Source organism: Cyprinus carpio, chromosome B5, assembly GCF_018340385.1.
Source record: "Cyprinus carpio isolate SPL01 chromosome B5, ASM1834038v1, whole genome shotgun sequence".
Taxonomy (NCBI): domain Eukaryota; kingdom Metazoa; phylum Chordata; class Actinopteri; order Cypriniformes; family Cyprinidae; genus Cyprinus; species Cyprinus carpio.
In genome coordinates, this window is record NC_056601.1 from 17,768,651 (window position 1) to 17,791,971 (window position 23,321).

The 23,321-nt window shown below is 37.7% G+C and overlaps 1 protein-coding gene across 6 annotated transcripts in view; it reads right to left on the bottom strand.

The window, feature by feature from the left end:
• Window positions 1-1,432: 1,432 nt before the first annotated feature.
• Window positions 1,433-23,321, bottom strand: part of mctp1a (multiple C2 domains, transmembrane 1a) — a 165,898-nt gene continuing 144,009 nt past the window's right edge. For all 6 annotated transcript variants that reach the window (XM_042724640.1, XM_042724642.1, XM_042724639.1 and 3 more), the window contains 4 exons: window positions 18,295-18,404; window positions 17,585-17,694; window positions 17,071-17,168; window positions 1,433-3,558 (listed from right to left, as the gene is read on the bottom strand). In XM_042724640.1, coding sequence (XP_042580574.1) covers window positions 3,487-3,558; window positions 17,071-17,168; window positions 17,585-17,694; window positions 18,295-18,404 — 390 coding nt within the window. In that variant the 3' untranslated portion in view covers window positions 1,433-3,486. The remainder of the gene's footprint in view (window positions 3,559-17,070; window positions 17,169-17,584; window positions 17,695-18,294; window positions 18,405-23,321) is intronic.

Sequence of the window (23,321 nt, forward strand, 5' to 3'; positions counted from 1 at the left end):
ATAAATTTATTAATTTATTGCTATTGTGTGAATAATATAATGTAATCAGTAAAAAAAAGTAACTGTAATCTGATTAAAAGTATTTTAAAATTCAATAGAATCTAATTAAAAGGAATTCATTTTTGGAATCTGATTACGTAATCCAAATGACATGTAATCAGTTACTACCCAGCACTGGCTATTTTCCAAATTTTAATCTTCAAAACTATGAATTAACAAATAGATGTACAAGAAATATACACTGAACAACCAAATGTTAAATCAGAATATAAATTCTTCTCTCAATTGCAGCTCAGTTGCTTTGGACATCATCCTGGGAAGATTTTAAAAACAGATTTCACATTATAAGACACTTTTTTTTTTTAGTCTTATCTGGTCCACTCATTTAAAAAAAATCATTTGAGAAATTGTAGCATATATACCTGTAATTTGCAGTCCATTAGACTCTCTATGCCTCTGTTCCAAATGAATAAACCTAACTTTAGCTCAAGCCCAGCCTGTAAGACATCGCTTCACAGCTCTCTGATCCAGGATGATGGAGGGAACTCATATGTGTGCCACGTGGGGTTAATAATCAATCCCCTCCAAACAACTGATTCCAGTACAAAAGCAGAGAATCCATCCAAGACCTCCATGAAGAATGAGCCGTTTCCTGATCAACTACAATGCAGCCTCCGGAGGTGACGAGGGATCACAGAGTCCGGCTTTGGGATTAGAACCCAAGACGCTGCGGATGGTCTGAGCCTGACAGCCCAAGAGCGATGGAGGATGCTGAGGTTAATAAATAACAAGCTCAAGTGTTCTTGCTTTCAGCGTGACTGTGATTATTAGCGTCTGGCAGAGCGGCCGTTTGTACTGGATCACGCCGTGTGATGCTACGGTGTCATATTGAATAACAGCAGGGATCAGACAGGGCCGAAACAGCCAGACTAACAAATGATGGGAGGCCGCAGAGGCTGAGAGCACAGGGGAGCCCCTTTGGAGGAACACACAGTCCCTCCATCACTCTGAGAGCGTGTGAAGAGTGCTTACATCGTGAGGTGTTCGGCAGGGAAACCTGGCTCACGGCAAACGGCTTGAAATATAGCAGCGCTGGTGAAGGTGTAAGAAATGATTGAACCAGCTCGTACACACCTGTGTGTTTGTCTACAAAAGATCCACCGCTAAGACCTTGTTCCTTCAGTATGTAAACTCTTCATATTCAAAGTACCTAATTTTATCATTCATTCATTAAAAAACAATTTAAAGTAACTAATGTAAATGTAAATTCTGGATGAAAAACTGGAATAAAAATAAAGCTAAATAGAAACAGTAAAAACAAATTAATAAAACTCTAAATAAAATAAAAATATATCAATATTTGTGAAAAATATTAATATGTACTATAATAATATACAGAAATAAAACTAAAATAGCACTGTACAGGTCATTCTTGTTTACATGCTTCGAGATTTGTTTTTTATTGATGAACACAAGCAATAATTATATAAAAAAGAAACAAAACATCTTGAAAAGTTATGACAAATTATTCATAGTTCATATTTTAGTTTCAATTTTGTCACAAATCTGCCAACTGTGTTTCAGCCAGTCACAGGGAACAGTATGACATCACAGGCAGCAGGTTCATAAAGTGATCACATATATTCTCTGACCATATATATTCTGCTTTTTTGTCTGTTTGTTTTTACAATAGGAATATTTACAAAAAACTAAATGTTTATGTTAAATAATTAAAAAATTTGGTATAAATGAAAGTGCCTTAATTCCCTTTCCACTGAATACATTCTACGTAGTTGTTTATCTTTTATATATATATACAGTATACATACATATATATATACATATATATATATATATATATATATATATATATATATATATATATATATATATATATATATATATATATATATAATTTCCAAAAAAAGATCCACTTTGGTTTGCTTGCACCGAAACAAAGCTTTTGGGATGCAAAAACCATTCACAATGAACCCACTTAACAACTCAAATCAACACGTACAGTACATAGAAACACATTCAGGCTTAGAAAACTATCCTTTCTGCTGTTCAAATCATCATTGTGTTGTTGTTTTTTTTTATAACACAAGTCACTGAAGTACCATCCGTGTCCTGCTCAGTGGGGATTGTGTTGTCTTTCGTGTCCTGCTCAGTGGGGATTGTGTCGTCTTTGTAATGGAGTTCCCTCCGACAAATCAATGGTCTTTCCATATGATAGATGCGATACGGCAAATGAGAAGTCAGGAGGGAGGCGCAGGATAGGGCTAGCATCCTTTCTGATGTAGCCTGCGCTGTGATCTTTCATTGCTTTTCAAGAGTGCCCCGTGGACCCGTCCATGACCTCCCTCGCAGCCTGCATCCTCCTTTTTCTCCACAGCGGTGTCAGTAAACCTCTGCCCTCCGGTACCCCCGGAGGCCCTAACGCAGCCTGTCACATGCTATCGACTTCTTGTCAAGCAGCCAATCCACAGCAATGAAAACACACACAGACATTCGCCCTTCAAGTTTGGGATTTTTCAAAAGATTTCGGCCGGTTTTTCCTCTATATAACAGCACTTGGCCTTTAGAGATCAAAGTTGAGCTGGCGCCCAACGTAGGGCAGAGTTGCGGCACATGGGAACATGACAGAGGAAATCGCTTTCAAATGAGAAGTGCCTCTCTCGCCACACCATCAAAATTCTGGCAGCCAAAACCGACATCTTTATCAGCGGAGTGGCACTTGGTGGTGCTTTAGGAGCAAAGGATGAAGAGGGAATGATGCAAGGGAACGTAAATTCCCTAATCTCCAGTATGAGGACAACGCTGACGCTGCCACGGCTACTATTGGTCGAAAAAGGTTTACAATAAACAATCCCAGCATGCATCATTTATACCATTAAAAGAACATCAAAATGACGTAAAGATATCGCAAACCTCACTGGCACTGGGCGTTTTTTGAGTAATTTCCACGAGCACTTTAGTTACAGCCATAAATCGGACCGTAACAGGCTCAGCTGTCGACTCCGATAACAGCTGCGGATAGATTTAGATATGGCAGTGACCATGCCGCGCAAATTATAGGGTGCAAACTGCAACTTAACCACGGTCGTTTTTCCTTCTGTAGAGGTGAGGTGTGTCGGCACAGGTGGGTGTATTATCAGCTGATCCTGCTATTTGTGGCTAGAGCGGCTCAGTTTGCTGCCGTGGAAGGACACCTTGGCTTTTAGAGCTGTCTGGCTAGTGGCAAGCGCTGACAAATAACCCAGACTGTTTGACTCTAAAAGGGGTCAAGAGCTTTCGCCGCTCTCCCCGCTGCAAAAATAAACCCAAAAAAAGGACGGATGGTAATTAACAATGCACTCTTTAACTCTCCACGCTGCAGCTAAAACATAGAAAAAAGAGCGAGGAAGAAAGACAGAAAGAGGCTGGTTGCCAGTCAGTCCTCTCCTTCTCCTTGGCGTTGGGAGAGCATCCGTACGAGAAGAGGAGCTATCCTGGGTTATTTTTCTTTCTTTTGTTTGGGCTGTGACTGGGCTCCACTTTCAGCTCTTGGTACTGAATCTGTTAAAACACACACAAGCACACACACATGGTCAGGTGGGCGGATTGATAGCAGCTTCTGAGAAGGCCTCGTCAAACACAGCAATGGTTGCAATGATGGAGAGCAGAGCTGTGCTGTCACACTAAAGGCTCATGTTAAAAGCCACATATGACTGAGAGGCACACTACATTGGCCATAATTTAAACAATTTCAAACACTTTTAATGTTTTCAAACTTCAAATGAATGCTGTTCTTTTTAACTTTCCACAAAAATTCACACAGTTTAGCTATAAAACTGTTTTCAACATTGATAATATTAAGAAATGTTTCTCAAGCATAAAATCAGCATATTATAGTGATTTCTGAAGGATCATAGGACACTGGAGAAATGGCTGCTGTAATCACACGGGAAAAAATACATCTGAAAATATATTAAAATAGAAAACAACTATTTTAGATTGTAATAATATTTCACAATATTACTGTATAATTGATTAAATAAACTGAGCCTTGGTCATCTTTTAAAAACATTTACCAACCCCAAACTTTTGAATATTCAAAAGGGTAGAAAGCCTTATAATAAAAACATTTATTAATAACTATAATGATCTATGTAAACCAGAATGTAAGTGCTATGTGTATGCATATTACAGTATATAGTTGTTGATCTCACATTGCTTGTATTGAATCAATTGCACAACACTATGTTGCAACCTATGTAGATTGTTCCAAAAAACTCACTTATAAGGTTCTATTCCAGTTAGGGTGTATTAAAAGGCTACCTATCTAGGTAACGAGGCAGCTCACTAGGTTTTGGAACGGAGCAGAAAGGGGAGGTATGTCAGCTTAAAATTCACAGGGTTGTCAACATACTAGTATTCACTTTCAGACAAATAAGACGGCAACAGTCAGCGTCTCTGACTGAAACAGACAGATCACTGGTTTTTCCTCAGATCTGGCCCTCAAACTGTCTGACGCCATACTCAGACTTCCTAAGAAATGTTGTCCATGTACTGCCAACTCGACAGGAACATCAGTCACCACCTACACTGAGAAGTGTGTCCATCTCTCAGCCATCCATCTTGTAGGTGTGAGGCTGGGTTTGTCTGTGCCACATTCAGCTCACATCAGATGTGATTTTGATGTGGTTCTGAAGTAGTTTCTCCAAACCAAGTTGGTCTGCTTTGTAGTTTTGCATGCATCTTTTCATCAAGACACAAAGATTTAAATAGATGCACGGAAAATTGATAGAAAGCATTAAATCAACTGACCAAAAGTTTTTGGTTTTGTTTTGTTTTTCCAATGTCCAATTTTCCAATGGAGGGTTGTGTAATTTCTTTATTGGAAAAAGTCAAGGATGCATTTATTGATGAAACATACAGTAACTCAGTTATATTGTAAAATATTATTACAATTTAAATTAACTGTTGGTAGAGCTTTATTTTAAGGGCCAATTCAGGGGAAAAAAATTACATTATATATATATGTGTGTGTGTGTGTGTGTGTGTGTGTGTGTGTGTGTGTGTGTGTGTGTGTGTGTGTGTGTGTGTGTTTGTATCAAGAAACATTATCATCTTATTATTCTTAATAAAATCAATGTTGAAAACAGTTGTTCTGCTTAATTTTATTCCAGGATTTAGTTTGCATCTTTGCTGAATAAAATTATTAATTTTCTTCAAAAAAATCAGCAAGGTAGTGTACATTTTAATTTTGTATAAAAATTTAAATAAAAAAATAATTTAAAGGTATAGTACAAAATTCTATGCTCTCTATTGACATCTCTGGTTGATACAAAACACTGTTAGTTACTAGCAGAGGAACATCTTTACTGAGCCCCTAAAGGGACATGGTGGTGGGAAAAAAACCAGAGTGAAAAAATTTGGGGTGGGAGGAAAATATATTTTCCTGATTTTTTTTGAGTTCTCGCACAAAACTTTTGCGTTCTCTCAAGAAACTTTGCATTCCCTCGCAAAACATTTGCGTTCCCTCACAAAACATTTGCATTCTCTCGAAAAACGAGTTGAGTTCAGACAAACACTTCCTGTTTATTGTACAGCCTTTAGTGGTTCATACAGCTCCATAAGCTCACAATGGAGCGGTTCATAGAGTTTTGTTGACGGGAAAAATCATAATGAACAAAAATGTGCCACACTGGAGTGGGCTGGGGCTCACGCTGCATGGCACAGACTATAAAAGATTATTTAAATTGACTGTGTAACATTTTATCTGTATTGGTGATTCTTTATTTTAATAATGAAAAGCCCTCACTTGCAATGAATATGTGTGCATGAGGCGCCGGCGACATCAAAATGCTGAAACATAAAACACTCCATCACTTACAGTAGGGCATAATTCAATTTTAAATTCAGTTTGAAGATTCAATAATATAAAAGTTTATTAGAAATTTTATAAAGCGAACACTGTTACATTCTTATTTCGCTCTGGAACCTATGAGAATGCAGTTTTCCCTGAATATCCATAAGACTGCAAATGTGACATTGATTTTATAGAACAGTTCAACAAAAAAGGCAATATTAAATGTACATTTTACAATGTTATATTTTACAACAAAATAATAGTTCCATGAAATTTGCAACAGAACTCGTGTGCATCTCCAAGCAACAGCAGTGTTTCATTAGTGAACGAATCTGCAGCTTTGAATGATTCGGAGAGTCAGTAATGATTAATAACCCTTTCGTAACTACAACCATTTGCTTCGTTACTGAATGAATGAATGACGCGACGCCTTGCTCATTAGACAGTGCAAGACTTGCCGCCACCTACTGCTGATTTTAGTTTTGAATCTACAAGTATCACTTCGTTTTGCCTCATTTATTGCTTTATTTATTATATTAATAATGCACTTAATAGAATGTCTAGAATATGACATTAAACAGGATACAAAATAAATAAGGCTAGAAAACTTTGCCTAAATAACAGTAAAAATGCACCTGTAAATCAATTTAAGGGGGGAAATATTGTCCCTTAATGGAAAAGGTGTGGTCTAAGTTAGGGCACTCAGAAGAATGTTAGGCTAAATACTCTAGGGGGTACGCCGTTGTAAAAGGTCTGAGAACCACTGGCTTACTGCGTTGATTGCTTGCAGTAGCCTATATTTTAAATACAATATAAAATGTTCTTATATTAAGCCACATTAAGCGCGTTTTATGAGAAGAAAACGCTTATCATGCAATTTAGCTCATATGGGCTCATCTGCTTGCATACACAGAATATATTTTTATTTTAAGTCCTATAGCATATTTGGTCTTTTTTTTAATCACCGTCTTCACTAAGCCGCGTTTTCTTTATGGGAGGAAAACGCTTCAGTTCTTCTGGGCTTACCTGCTTTCACGTATAATTTATTAATAAACTGTACCAAATTCAGCCTTTTTATACCACTGTCTTAGTCCATTAAGTAAGCGTTTTCTTTCTATGAGGGATAGCCACGCTTAAAGTGCAATTTACCGGGTTACGTTCATATTCTGGGCTATTCTGCTTGTCTATGTGCTTATTAATAAGGTAAATTTAGTCATCCAGTGTTTAACATTAAAGAGTTTTAGAATGTCCCAAAACAGTGCCTTAATAAGCATGCACTGACTATTTCGTATTTCCAAGTTCAAAACAAAACTCTATGAACCGCTCCACTGTGAATGTATGGAGCTGTATGAACCACTACAAGCTGTAAAGTAAACAGGAAGTGTTTGTCCGAACTCAACTGGTTTTGCGAGAGAACGCGAAAGTTTTGCGAGAGAACGCAAATGTTTTGTGAGGGAACGCAAATATATTTGCTAGAGAACGCAAAAGTTTTGCGAGGGAACGCAAAGGTTTTGCGAGAGAATGCAAAAAATCAAAAAAATATTTTTTTCCTCACACCCCAAATTTTTTCCACTACCATGACCCTTTAGGGGCTCCGTACATCTTTATGTTAGTTGTGCTTCTACAGTTTTTAAAGTACTGGGTCAATAATTAATTTCAAACTAAAATTAAAATTGTCTGCAGTGTAAAAAAGAAAAAAAAATTAAAAAAATACAATAACAATCATGTTCCTTAATGAGAGTGTAAATGTAGTACATTTGCAAAATCTAAAAAAAATTGATATATACGATCATTCTAATTAATTATTCAACATATAATTGAATTTTAATTTGATTAAAAAACATAAAATTTAGTCAATTTAAAACTGGCAGACCTCATAAATACTAACGCAACACTGACAATAGGGGCCATAACTACAGCTAGAGCATTTCTGGAGGATTACAGAGCGGCCTGGAATTCGTTGACTTCAAAGTGCGCTTTAAATTGCAACCTAACGGGGTCATTATTTTCATATTCACTTTAAACACATCAGGGTCGCGTCTGACTTCAGAAGCCTCCCTTGAACTGCGTGTAAACAAAAGTTTACGTGTCAAGGTGAGGCGATGAAGATCGACATTAGTGAATCTAATGGAAGAAAAGAAATGAAGGGAAACAACAATAAAGGCTCAATCAAAAGTAGCGCTATAGAGAGTGTGTGGCACGTCAGAGGCTCTATTACTCTTAACTGCTGACAGTTATGCCACCCTGTATGGTGCAACAAGCACTGCAGCTTTAATGACAGAGAGCTGTCCCACCCAAGATAACATAGCACACTAGTCAAAGAGTCAAAGAAGCACACAGAGAAAGTAAAAAAAAGGAACAATACAAAGAGAAGAACTTTAGTAGATGGAATAAGGGAGGTTAAAAGTGACTACGGTGAGATAGCAATTTGGAGCAAGTGCCGAGCACAAAGAGAACATCCGTGGAGACGATGGGTAAAGACCTTACGCTGCTCAAAGGCTGCTCCACCCTCGCTCTGCTCCCCCATGTTGACAGTTGCACTACAAAACACACTTTGAAGTGCGCTCTCGCAGAGAGGGCGCCAAGCGTGCGAGCGCCTCGTTTAGCGGTGTCAGACGCCGTCCCGGGACCTGCCGCAGCCGAGTACGCCATGTCATCCCGCTGCTAAGCGTGGATCGGGGTTTGAAGCCACATGGGCGGCAGGCAAATATAAATAAGTAAATGAAAGCTGAACATTTTTAATGATACTATGCTATGCTGTTTATAGAGGAGCAGAGAAACCGTGCCTGCTTCATCTCCAGTGACACCTAACCTTGCATTAGGGGCATTAAATGCTCCTGTAGAAGAAAAAAAGGGCTCACAGACGCCCACAGACAAGCTCACATCCATTGTCGAGGTGAATATAGAGGGAAAGGCACTGAGGAAAGTTTCTCCTAACTTTTTTATTTTCCTGAGGTAAGGTGCACGCTAATTGCTTGTTTAAACTCTAAATAGAAACCCCTGGTTCAGCAAATACAGGCCTGAAAAAAGATTCTTGCTCTCTCCTCAGATACAAAAGTGATTAGGACAGCTGTGGGAGAGATCACAAATTTATCAAAGGCTTAGCTCATGGATATTAATTAGGGGGTGTACAAATAATTGAACATGGTATTTGATAAATTTACAATGTATTGATCTGATATCTGATCTGTGGTACTAGGAGGTTATGCTTTTTCTGGGAATCAAACTTATGACCTTAGCATTGCTAGCCTCATGCTCTACCATTTGAGCCAGAAGAATCCATTTATGGCCCTGTCCCAAATGGAACACTTCATGTGCATTTGCGGTCTTGCGACTTAAAATGACCGCCGCGTGTGTGTGTCCGTTAAGTCCACGAGACCGTACGGTGTCCCATTTTGTCCTTTTAGAGTTCAGAAGGGTGCTCACGAGTGCCCCCTTTGTGGCTGTTATGCGCCCTCGATCCGCACTTCTGTCGAGCCTGCATCGGGGCAAGCTCCGTAGCAGACTTCTACCCGACAGTCAAAGTGGCATTACGTCACGAAAGTGCGGACTCAGAGGAAGACCGCAAGGGTTTATGGTGCCATTTGGGACAGGGCTTTGTTTCCAAGTTGTTAAATGTAAACAATACAAAAACATACATGTATACAGTAGTTTTCAAAAGTTTAGACACTTTGGAAAGTTTGGAAATCATTTTTATGTTTCTTATGCTCACCAAGGCTGCATTTATTTAAAACTAAATATTAAAATATTATTATAATTTGATATAATTTCTATTTGAATATATTTTACATTTTTATTTATTCCTGTGATGGCAAAGCTGAATTTTCTGCAGCTATTACACCAATCTTCAGCGTCATATCCTTCAGAATTCATTATAATATGCTGATTTGCTGCTCAAATATTATTAATAATGATGGTTCTTACTATTATCTGTTAAAAACAGTTTTTGCTACTTAATATTTTGTGTAAACTTTTTTTTAAGTTTCTTTGATGAAAAGAAAGCTTGAAAGAACAGCATTTATTTGAAATAGAATGTTTTGTAACAATTGTTTTACTGTCACTTTTGATCAATTTAATGCGTATTTGCTGAACAAAAGCATTTATTTCTACTAAAAACATCCCCCCACATTTAAAAATGTAAATGGTAATATATCACGGTTTCTTCATAAATATAAAGCAGCACAACTGTTTTCAACATTGATTTTAATAAGAATAATAAGATAATAAATGTTCCCTGAGCAGCGAATCAGTGTATTAGGATGATTTCTAAAGGATCATGTGACACTGGAGACTGGAATAATGATGGTGAAAATTCAGCTGTCTATCACAGGAATATATTACATTTTAAAATACAATACAAGAGAAAACAATTATTGCACCCCCCCCTCCAAAAAAAAATTCGATTCGATTCATGATTTATAGGTTTTCGATTCGAATCAAGAATGATTTTTGAATATTTAGAATGATTTGATTCAATTCGATTCACAATTAAATTCGATTTGATTTGATTATAACGATTCGATTCTGCATTCTTTAAGTGCATTCACAGGATTATTTAAATACTTCCCCTAAATTCTTTAAATGCTTAGTCAGGAGGCAAATTACACAGCAGCCTTTATGGTTACAGAACCATAGGTTAGAGATTACAAAAAAAAAAACACTTTTGTCCATTACAAAAAAATATATCAAATACAATATTTCGTGACATGGCATACATAAAAATTTATGTAAACCAAGATTTTAAAAAAGAGCTGTAAAAGTATTATGCATAGGCTAACATTTTGTCACACCAGGGGCGTAGCCATCTTTTTACAAGTGACAGAAATGTCAAATACAATAATTTTATACATGTATTATTATAATTATTATTATTATTTTTTTTTTTACAACGAATTCTTTTCTTATCTATTACTTTGATTTTGCTATAAGAAATCAAATACACTGCTGGACAATAATCATTCATTTGTAATCTAAAATTTTTTTCTAATGGCAATTTTATGATTGTTTTACTACAAACAATTATTTCAATTTTCTGCACAGAATAAGGTAGAAAATATGCTTAATAGTTTCTGTACTGTAATAAATGATATGTCAATTAGCACTGCATCATTCAAAAATGTTATTTATTTATTATGTTTTTTGTTTGAACGTTTCATCAGTTCATTCTGCTTTTTATTCAGCTTAGCTGCAGATATAGCCTGGCACGTCTATGAGCACGAAATCGCTTCTCTTTCAGTGCGAAAATTTCATCTCATTTTCATAAAATAAAATGCTATAGTATTTAACTTTTCCTCTCCATCAGCGAATGATGATTCTGAAAGAAAACACACCCAGTGTCTGTTTGCTAAAGCAACGAACGTGACTTTCATGCATCTGATTATCAGATAAACCTTGCACTCTTATTTCAAGGTTGTTGTTAATGCTGTGGTTATTTTAACAGTTTCCTTCGTACATTCGGTTCAACAACCTTGTTAAAAAACATTTATCATTCAATGGAACTGTGCGTATGCTTTAGACACTTACATTTCTGCTCTGTCCATGCAATAAATACGTAGCTTTATTGCTCAGGTAATGTCGTCGATGCCGAGAGCCATTGAAAAACTACAGAAAAGTAAAACTGCTTCACTTTAGCATTACTGGCAATGAGTCCTAAGGAGAGATCACACATTAGTTGCTCAAAAAATGTGTCAATGAGACAAACGGAGAGCGAACGCAATCCTATGACAGTCAAAGGTGGTAAATAGTGAAGCGTGTGAAGGATGCAAGGATGCAAGGATGCAAGGGCACGAACATTGTTCAAGGTCTCCATTAATTCGTGCTTGGAGTAATTGAATGTGTATATATTTTGAAAGCATTGAATCGCTATAGAAATCGCGATTCATTAAATTCTTAGCATTTTAAATCGATTACTGTCTGAAATCACAATTCAAAAATCATGTTTCAAGATCGATGCATATGCATCGTCAGGGTTTGTAATCGATGCATCGAAAACGAGTCACTCTTTACACACCTAACCAATAGCATACTTGTCAAACATTTGGGAACATAACGTTTTGTGTTTTAGTGATTTTTTATTTCTTTATTTTTTATTAATGTTTTTAACAAAGTGAAAACATTACATACATTACATCCATGTCTGCTGCAAGCTGCTTCAAAATGTGTTGGGGACAAAATCAGCCATAAATTGCCAAAAAAAGGTATAAATGACTATGTCCTCAGAAAACAGACTAATTTTGCTATTGTCTGCCCTCTTTTCTTCTCTCCTCGAGTGTGTGCCCTTCGCAGGTGATGAATTGGCTAAGAGCTGAATCGGTTGTATGCTGTGACTGCATTTTAATCTCTGCAATTGCATAGGCCATAATGGAGCCCTTGGCGTGCTAATTGCTAGCGTCCCAGTTACGCACACAGTTCCTCCATTGGCTAATGGCACCATAAAGCATGCGATAGGACACGTCTTAGACACCTGGTAGAGAATGTTAAGTTGGTAATGCCAGTTGGCCTCATTTAAGAGACAAAGTATTGCCTTATATCAGAATGTGCTTTATTCAAAGCAGCGAGGCAGGCACACAGCAGGTAAAGATATCCTCGGAGGAATCTATAGGCGGATACATGAAAAGAACACAGAGTGTGTAAACTGGGAGAGTAATTCAAAGTGAATATGCACCTCGCAGCAGGTTTGATATATCACAGGTCTCCTGCAGTGCACTTAAAAGGCCATGCATAAAGGTGGTACTGTATGTACTGAGGTTTACAAACACACCTTAGTATAAGCACAGCACTTGTGTATAGTGTACATTTAACCTGACTGCTCTTCACTAAACCTTCAACTTGGGCAATTAATAAAGTCATTTAATGAATGTAGCCATTTAAAGCTATTTTACAAGAGGAGACAAGGACAACAGTGCCTTCCCCAAAAATCTGGAGGGGAAAGTAATCAGCAGTCCAAGAATAAAACAAATATTAAAAATAGCACTCAAACCACTCAATTTTACAAAGTGTCCAACAGCGACACAAGTGGATACAGTTTCAAAATGTGTTTAAAAAAAGGTTGTGGATTTGAGAGTGAATGGTGAAATAGAGGTAAAATAATAAAATAAAAAAATTAAATAAAAACTAAATCACTAAAACTAAAAATCTTTGAAATTACTTGTAACATGAAATTATCTAAAGTTTATTATGTAATAGCCATCATGCCAATAGTCTATAGTCTTGTGGATTATGAACTGGTTAGACAAAAAAATAAATAAAATAAAAATAAAATAATCCTGAAAGTCTTTTAAATGATCTGATCTTTTTAGTGACCAATTAGCTTGATTAAGTTAAAGCCTTCATGCCAACACTCTTGTGGTGAGAATTTGATAACTGGTCAGACAAAAAGGATCAAAAACAAAAAACAAAACAAAACAAAAAAACAACAGATGACATCTGCAACCTGTACATCTAAAAGATATTCAATATTTGTTACTGTATTAGTTTTACTGTTATTTTTCTTTGTAAAGCATTTAAAAATGTAATAGATAACCTTAATAAATATTATGTTAATATAAACGAACTAACATTACAGAATTCCATCCAACGATCAAAACTGACTATCCCTTGTATGGTTGAGGGAATGCTGGTGCTTTTTATAATATGAGATTACTGATAAAAGTTTGGTAAATGGTGTTCCATTAACAGTAATTGTGTAAACATAATATGGACCTGAAACAGGAATTTACATTAGGCAAAAAAAAAAAAGGAAAAAGACAGAAAAAGGGAATTTGTCGCCTCATTTCTTTCCACAACACTCCACTGATATGTATCCACTAAAATGCATATGCATATGCAAGCAGCATACTCAAAATAACACAAACGAGGTTAGTAAGGACATACACCCAGAGAGCTGTGGGAGCTGTAAGTTCCCACTCAAAGACACTCTGTACTCACAGACTGCAGCATAGATGCCCTTTATATAAAAAGTCATTAGAAGCTCATCAGTTCATGTCGTTCTGAGGCACCTCCAAATGATCTGTAAAAGAGGCAATGCTGGCCTCTCTCGGCCTTGCAGGGCTTTTATCACGGGACAGCATGGGAGGTGTGGGTCACGTCAGAACCTCAAAAATAGCCCTCCATTTGTCATTTGTGCGAAACGTTTGGGCCCTTGAGCATGTGCAGATCACACCCCGACACTTTGAGTCTATGAGGTCCCACAGAGGCCATCTCTAACCTAGAAAACAGAGGTGAACGGACCTCCACTCTGCGATGCAGAGCGGAACGTTCCGCGCATCACACCGATGTTCAAGTACTTTTCTGGACTGTCCTAAATCAAAAGCTGTTACAGGGCACAGAAAGCCCACGGCGGCCTGCTCTTCTGAGCGTGAACCTCACCGTACATCATTAGCCAGGTTTCCTCCGGGCCTCCTACCTGCAGGGACCTTCTGGGCTCCAGGTGTTTGGGGTAAACGCACCTTAGCGACCTAGCCACACTGGGCTAATTTAGAGCAGGCTACCTGCAGCTGCAGGGCCGATGTAAAGCCAGGCAGGGGCTTGGGATTACGACTCTGTAGAGATCAAAGCCTGCCCGCCGCCCCGGGCTCATCAAAGGCAAGCGATTGGTCCTGGATCAGAGCCCTGTGTCACCCCCACCGTCAGCACCGCAGGGTTTATTCCGACACAGAGGAAGCACGATAACAGGCTGGGCTTGTGTTTACGAGCTCAGGTTTTAATTGCAGTTAAACGGCAGCACCTTGCCGCTTCGACAGAATGCTTCTGATTGCAATTGGGACAACGGGGCGGGCCGCATAACTCAGATCTCACGGTTAATGTAGAAGCAGACCGGGAAAGGATTACTGCTTTACACTCATTACGCTCAATAACAAAGCATGACTCAGTACAACACAGCAAGAAGTCCATAAATCTACAGAGAGACACGTGCAGACTGAAAACATCACAAGCCATTTACATTCAACTTAACTAACACAAATTTATGAATCACATTCTTCATGAAAACTAACAAGGATCAGAACATAATTGGTTATATCTCTAACAACAGACACTTATGGCTCAGTAGACTGGTGTGTGTGTGTGTGTGTGTGTGTGTGTGTGTGTGTGTGTGTGTGTGTGTGTTTTGTGTGCAGACAGTATAAGTCTCTGTGTGTATATATAATATGGTGGAAATTTAAAACATTTAAAGAGACTTTTTTCAGTCTAATTGTATAGCTAGCACTATTTAAATTATATTTTTACACATCTTTTCATACATCTTTTTATAATTTGACAAGGTTATAGATTGACTGGAAATGATTCGGAATAAAAGTATTCTGTACATACTATTGACACATCACTTGTCTCATATTTCATGTCTCCTTGGTAATCACGTACACTAACTTAAAAATTAGGGCAAAATTTTTGTTCATGATAAAAATGATGCAGTAACTAATAGACAGCTAAAAACTAGGTAAATAAATTTAGCATTGCTTAATTCACTCATTTAGATAGCATCCTTTTGAAGTGTAATAATATTTTAGGACAGATTTTCATTTTCATTTGTTTAGATTGAAACCAATAAAATCCACACTCATTACGCTTAATAACAAAGCATGAGTCAATACAACACAGCAAGAAGTCCATAAATCTACCGAGAGACACGACTGAAAACATGACAAGCCTGTGAAATCTATTGGTAACACTTTATTTTAAGGCCCGATTCTCACTATTAACTTGCTGCTTATTGGCATGCATATTACTAACATACTGGCCATTTAATAGTATTTTATAAAGCTCATATTAATGCCTTATCCCGCATGACCATATTTTAGATCCCTTAATCCTACCCCATACCTAAACTTAAAGGGGTCATATGACATTGCTAAAAAGAACATTATTTTGTGTATTTGGTGTAATGAAATGTGTTTATGCGGTTTAAGGTTAAAAAAACACATGATTTTCCACATACTGTACATTATTGTTGCTCCTCTATGCCTGACCTTTCTGAAACACGTTGATTTTTACAAAGCTCATCGTTCTGAAAGTGAGGTGTATGCTGATTGGCCAGCTATCCTATACCTCAAGTGTGTGACGGAAATGTCATGCCCCTTGCCATACTGTGATGCTGTGTACCGGCAAAACCAATAAAAACAATTACAAACAAGGCATTTGTTGCATCCAGTGGGGACATATTTAGTCATTATAATGACTTATACTGTCTTTTTATGTGTTGCATAACAGCAAGAATAAAAGTTACATCTTTCTTTACGTGAACATTTGGGTGGTGTTATGCAAATCTTTCCACATTGTGACGTAGACATGTGGGGCCGTGTTTAAAAGAGGCGTTTTAGGGGGGCGTGGTTGACTCTTAACTTTTATAAAGAATATCTCTTTGGATTTGAGACTTTAGTCTTTGCAACTTTACAGATCTTCTTTATGCACAAAGAGCTTGTAACACTCCAAAGAGAAAGGAAACATTGAAATCGCATCATAGGACCCCTTTAACAACTACCTACTGTAACTAACTATTGATATGCAGCAAATTAGCAGTTTATCAAGTGAAAACTCTTAATTAACAGTGCATATGTGTTCCCTATTCTAAAGTGTAAGCAATCTTTACAATATACACAATAGCATATATTTATGCAATCAAGTAATTTCCAAGTTTTACCATGACCTTCAAAACACAAAATTAGTACAACACCTGGTACTTAAAGATACTTTTTGTTAAAGAAACCCCCAATTACAAGGAGTGAAATCAATAAAATATTAATTAGCATTATATATTTCCAAAGAGGAAAGTGCCATTATAGGTATAAAAGTTTAGGTGAAGTCTGTGAGTTTAAAAAGTCAACCTCTTGCGCTCTTTCCATGGTAATGAGTCACAAGGCTGTCTGTGATGACAAGAATAGAATTCCCTGATTCTGCATTTATGCATATTACCATGAGCAGGAAGCATAAATTAAAGCATAGAAAATGGAACAGGGAGAAAACTACTTTCTCACACAGCAGAGTTCATTGTTATTATTTTATTATGTTTGCTAAGGCTAGCATCACTATTACTATTGCTCATACTTAGGGTTGGAAACTAATTTATAAACCTAAGTGTTACAATACATGAAATTACATTAACTTTTGACATCAGAAATGACATCATTTTGGAATTTGGCTAAATCCAAATACATGCAGTTGTCAGAGTTACAATACTGGGGTAACTTACAGTAGGGGTGAATGTTATAAGGGATACCTACCACTTGAACATCTGAGGGCACTCGGGACAAGAAGTCCAACAGCTCATTGTTGTCGATGCTGTATGGGTCTCGCAGTTTTTTGGTGAACTTGTTCACCCCTGAAAATTGAAAAAATAGTGGCACATTAGACCTCACTCACAGAGTGCAGTTCAAGAGGACCTAAGACCCTGTACAGATTCTGAACCCTCATCATTGTACTTTACAGGTTCAGCTGCTATGGAGCTGACAGGAGCTGTGCTCTCTGACCTTGCAGAGCTTCAGATCTGAACACTGCATGAAAGAGCACATGGGGCATTAGCTACTAGTGAGTTTGCCCTGAGCTCGGCAGTTTACCATCCTCCCTGCTGTGCTGGTGGCGAATCCCTGGATCATGCAAACCTAAACTGCCGTTAAACTCTGTGAACTCTTACAATAGTCTATTTGAAATTCTAAATTACACATTATGTAACATGCTACTGGCTTATGTTATTTCGTTATTCATGACACATTATGAACATAATGGATGACAGCTTACCCCAGGCCAGTACGATGTATCTGAGAGGAATGAAGTACACCGCAAGAGTGGCTGCACACAGGGCAACTATGGACAGCCAGCTGAGGAAAGGCACAGTCCAATTGAAAGTACTGAGAACACAGAAAAGAGTGAGAAAAGGATGTTATTTCCATCTACACAGGCCTAGCCCAGTCTACACCGGAGGAGAGTGACAATATGCAATAAAATCTAGGAAAACTCATTATAATAAAAAGTACTGTCTACACTGAATGCAGTAAACTGATGCTCCAGTCTATCGAACATATTCCATGCACCTGAGCTACTTCCGACAACAGGACAAATAGATTTACTTTCATTTTGATGCATCTAGTACACACAGCCTAAAGTTGTTGCGGCATGTGGTTGTACCCAGTGTAGACACAGTGTTTCACTTATTTCACTTATATAACAACACCTGCAAAACAATGTGCCATTCCAATATATATTTTTAGAACTTGGTGTACAAGGTAAATAACATGGTAAAGGAATATGACAATTATTCAGTATCATAGTATATATCAAGGTGTAAGTACAGTGTTACTATTTCATATCAATGCTACAGTAAGTTATTTGAAGGAATGCAGTGTAAGCATGTTTGTGTTTGTTTAACAAGCTGAGTAAGATGTGACAGAGGTTGGCACGGTCGTGTCCACGTGTCTGCTCAGGCACAAGCAGCGAGAGCTGAGACTTACTTCTTTATCCTCTCACCACAGGAGGCCACTTCATCCAGAGCATTCTGCACACTGATACACACATCCTGAATGGCATACAGCTTATTCATGAAACCCTTTCTCTCTGAGTCCTGAAAGAATGAGATGGAGAGAGAAAGACAGAAAGGGAAAAAGAGAGAGAGGTTGGGCAAATGCATTTCCACACAGCTGAAAGAGCATGAGGAGCATCAAAGGCTCGATGAGCTCTCTGTCTTTCCATGTTCTCCATGCTGCAATAAACATGTTTGAAATTAATCACGCTTTGTGTATCAATAAAGAGAAGAATATTTATTCTAATACTTTCTTCAGAGAGAACTAGCTATGTTGGGTAACCAGGTTTTACAGTAGTGACATCATTGTGGCCATCACCACCATCATTACTATGAGCACCAAAAATCTTTTCTTTTCAACTTTTGATGGTCTTCAACTTAAAAAAAAAAACTGGCCACAAGAACCTCAAAAGTAGGCGTCAGTTAAATGTTTCCACAGTCAAAAGGCTTTGATTTTATTCTAACAATAAGAACAGTCATGCAACATTTGGGCTGACACAGAATGTAGTGACTGAGTGTGGACACACAGACAGAGACTATAGTAGTGCATTGATGTGCTGAGACACACACACATGTACACTTCCACACTCACCTTAACTCTGCTCTGGGACTGCTCACACAAAAATAAAAACCCTGTCATTATTTGCTCATTCTCATGCCATTCCAACCCTGATTTTTATTGACAGAGCAGCCTGGACATACTGAAAAACATCTTCTTCTGCGTTTACAGATGTTTGGAATGAAGTAAATGATAACAGAAATGTCATTTTGGGTGAACTCTTCCAAAAAAAAGTACAAGATTGAAACTCAAAACTCATCCATTTAACCTACAAAACACTCTTCTGTCTGTTTCTTCTATCGGTCAACCATTTGAAGAGAAAAACAGAAATCCTGGCCTATTAGCAATGTGAAAAATAAGCTACGTCCAGATTTCCAATCCCTGACACAGGCTGTGCCCCTCCGGTGGGCCTACACAAATGAACTGGCAGCACTTAAGAAGAACGAAATGTCCTGGAGAAATGGTCCCAGCAAGAGGGCACTGCCATGCAGCAGTGAGCATCACTATGCCTTTGCCCCAGGTCTGCTTTATGGGAGCTCCAGGCCTCTGCTCAACCCTGCCCAGGTTTATCTGGAAGCACTTCAGTCGCCATCCTCAGGCCTTTCATGGAGATCAATTGAAATGTCACTGCAGTGGATCATGTCCACAATGAGCCGACCAGCCACTGAACCTCTGGATCAAAACCCACTGTGCAAATCAAAGCAGGAAAAGAGGGATGGTGTAAATGCATAGATCTTTTTGTGCTTCAGCTGCCATTTCTAGTTTTTATTCAGTTTAGGCTGAAGTACTAAAATAACTAGAACTATATAATCTAAAAAAAAAAAAAAAAAAAAACTTAATTTGAAAAACCATAAAGACATTTCGAAAAAAATAAATAGAAAATGAAAGAAACACATTTTAAATTACTAAAACTTTAAAATCAAAACAAAATCAGAAAATATATAGAAAAATCTAATATTGATATAAATATTAACAAAAACAACAGTATAATAGTATATCAACAATACTAAAATAACACTGGTATGACTTCACAAAAACTGGACTGGTACCATTTTAGTCAGATTAAGCCTGGCAATTTTTATTTTTTATTTTTAAAGATTTAAAGTCCAAATATTTAAAGTGCATTTAAACCAGTAGTTCTCAACCTTTTTGACTTCAAGGCCCCTCTTTGTACAAGGCAATATTCAAAGGCCCTCTTATTTGAGTTGATTCTTTATGTACAGTACAGTACAGTACAGTGTTGCTGTTGTAATAAAAATGAATAAACTGATGTTAGATGTTGTACATCTTTACTTTTTAATATTTAAAAAATATTTAATAAGACTAAATGTACATCATTTTAAGATGTATTAGGACCTTCCTGTAAGTTTGTTGAGGTTCCCTAGTGGGCCCTGACCTGCTGGTTGAGAACCACTTATTTCTACACACAGAGCGAATGTTTCAAAAACAGGTATGTAAAAGAGTCTATACAACAGGTACTGCAATATCATCCCCAAAATAAAGAAACATCCTTATAATACTGAGATGGGTCTTGGGAAAAACCAGATCAAATTGTCTGTACTCCCTCAACACACACACACACACACAATCCCATCCATCTCCCACACTTTGTACTGGATCCCACATTTGAAAAATGAAGCCCAATATGGCCTGCATAACCACATCGCCTTCCCAAAAAGCCACACAAGACAAATAGATATAATTAGACCGCGTCCCAGGGTTATTTTTCTTAGCAAATATTTAACAAGACTCCCCTGTCCTGACTCCCATCTGGTTTGCGTTATCAACTGAAACAAAAGTCCAACATACACTCCATTGTATTGGACGCTATATGAGAAAAGAAGACTTTGAGAGACAAGGTATCGGTGTGTGTTCGTGTACGCGCGAGCGAGTGAAGGTGGAGGTGCAGGTCATGGGTCTCTACAGTCTAAACCATTACCACATGGCCCTCAAACCATGAGCTAACTCCGATTTCCTGCCTTCAAAAGTGGATTGAGGAAGGCAGGAGGTTGGAATAACACTAGCCTGGGGAGAGGCTTGTTTTCACTGCTCCTCCGCACTTCTCTCACACACACATAAACACGCTCACACCGCTATGAGCCGAGGAGCAACCTGCCGCAGAAGAGCCTGCTGTGGATCCTGGCTGAGCTGTGGGCCACTGGAGCGACACATGGGCATTCCATTACCTCAGGTCCTCTTCCTCACATATGCGGACACACATCGTGGCACAGCGGGAGGCACACTTGATGTCAGCAGGCAAAGGGAAATTGATATTTAGTCAAAAACCAGTTCTGTTTAAAGTGTCTTCAAACAGTGCAGCCAAATCTGAACTCTTCTAAATGCACAATGTCAACATATAAAGAGTTTGAATTATGCGATATCACACGAGCAAGAGTCCTGCTCTACTGAATATGAGGACTGCTGCAAGCAGCTGTATTTTACAATTTCAGTACAACCACACGATTGTGAGTGTACTGCTTTTAAACAGCAGTTCTATAAACAATGTTTACTCTGCAAAGAGATACAGGGAAAGATAAAGAAAAAGGAATATCTTAAAATATATATTTAAAACACATTGGCCAAGTTTTCAGCTCTGTATTTATGATTGTTTCATATGGTTTTTAAAACTTTTGTACCATTTTCAAGAAAAAAAATAAAATAAAAATTAATGATTCAAAATGTAATACCCTGAAAACAGGACATTTTTTTTTTAAGTTACATATTAAAAAAATAATAATAATAAAATAACTATTATATATATTATTTAATAATTATTTAGTAATATTATATATATTAATTAGTAATAAATAGTAATGTAATCACAAAATGAAATTACTGATGAAATATATAAATATGAATGAAATATTAAAATAATAAAAATATAATAAACAGTTTGTGATATGAATATTTTAGTATCAATATTCAACTTCAATCATTGAAGATATTTCAATTACTGTATGTACAAAGTGATTTGTACGTATTATTGAAAAAAAAAATAATAATAATAATTCATTGACCCAGTAATTGATTAGCATGCATCCATGTACTTTATATTTTTTTCTCCCTCATCTGAGACAATTTAACTTTGGTAAAACTGTTTAAGTTTGTAACTTTTGTCTAGCCACTAAATTGGCACTTTAAATGCTGTTGACAGTCTCTACATAATCCTTTAACCACAAGGCCATGTCACCAAGACCTTTGAAGCATTGTTCTTGATTTTAAAGTGCCATTCTTAATGTGAAATCTGTTCACCTGATTAATCAAATAACACTTTGACTACACTTAAAGTTAAATAAGCTTTGTGGAATCAACCGCTGGCAAGTAAATGAACAGACTCTTCCATCTTGAACAGTGTTATCATTAAACAGTGTGTAGGACTGAGTGCAGCTGTCTGGGACCCCCTGGCGCATCCCCATTATCAAACTCCTTAGGGCTGCTAGTGCTATAGGCAAGCAGAGGCAAGTCCGTTCCAGCCAGTTCCCAACATCAGGCTATTCACACCTCACCGTCCCATCAGGAGGCCCCATCTACTTCACAATGGGCACCCAACATAGCGGGAGACTGATGAGGTTGGCACAGACCAGGACAGACACTTCGTAGAGGGCATATCTTGTTTGTTAACGACAGCAGGAGGGGGAACGATATCCCAGGGGCACCAAACTTCATTTACACCAAAGCCAGAGCCCCAGTGCAAGAGGACGGACCCCCAGCTGGGCCTAATCCACACCCACGCCCTTCTCTCGGCATGTTCAGAGGGAGAGAAAACAAGATTCTTTGATCTACGCAGCACTAAAGGTGAGGGGAACAAAGGAGGCAGATAAGATGAAAATGAAATCATTTCACCCGGGCCGGGACGCTCCCTGGATACACATATTATTTGTTTGTCTTCTCTCATTTCAAGCCAAAGGCGTGCTGACCCAGACAGGCACAAGAATGGAGTGATATCACCAAGGAAAAGAGTTCCACACCTCTGATGGCAAATAAAGCTAAGACAAGTCCCCTAAGACAGACGTGAGCCCACCTCTTATCAGTGAAAACATGAAACGAAAAACAACTTCTTTAAATAGACGAGTGCATTAATTTTCCAAAAGTAGTTCATTAGCACTTTATTCATAATGAATGGGACGGGGGAAGAGACGTACAGGGAAAGGCTTGTCAATGAAATTGTTCCTCGTCTTCGTGTCTGAGCACTTTGGGAGGTTAATTAAAATTGCAGTTTAATTAGATTTGAGGTGTGTGTCAGACTAAACGGAAACTCCCCTGACTGCCTGCTTGATCCCAATAACTGCTATCCCAAATACTAGAAGCCAAAAAATATTTCACATCAAAAGGAAAACCATTCGCATTACTCTTTTTAAGGAGTAAATATAAACAAAAATCTTTTGACGCAACCTCAAATA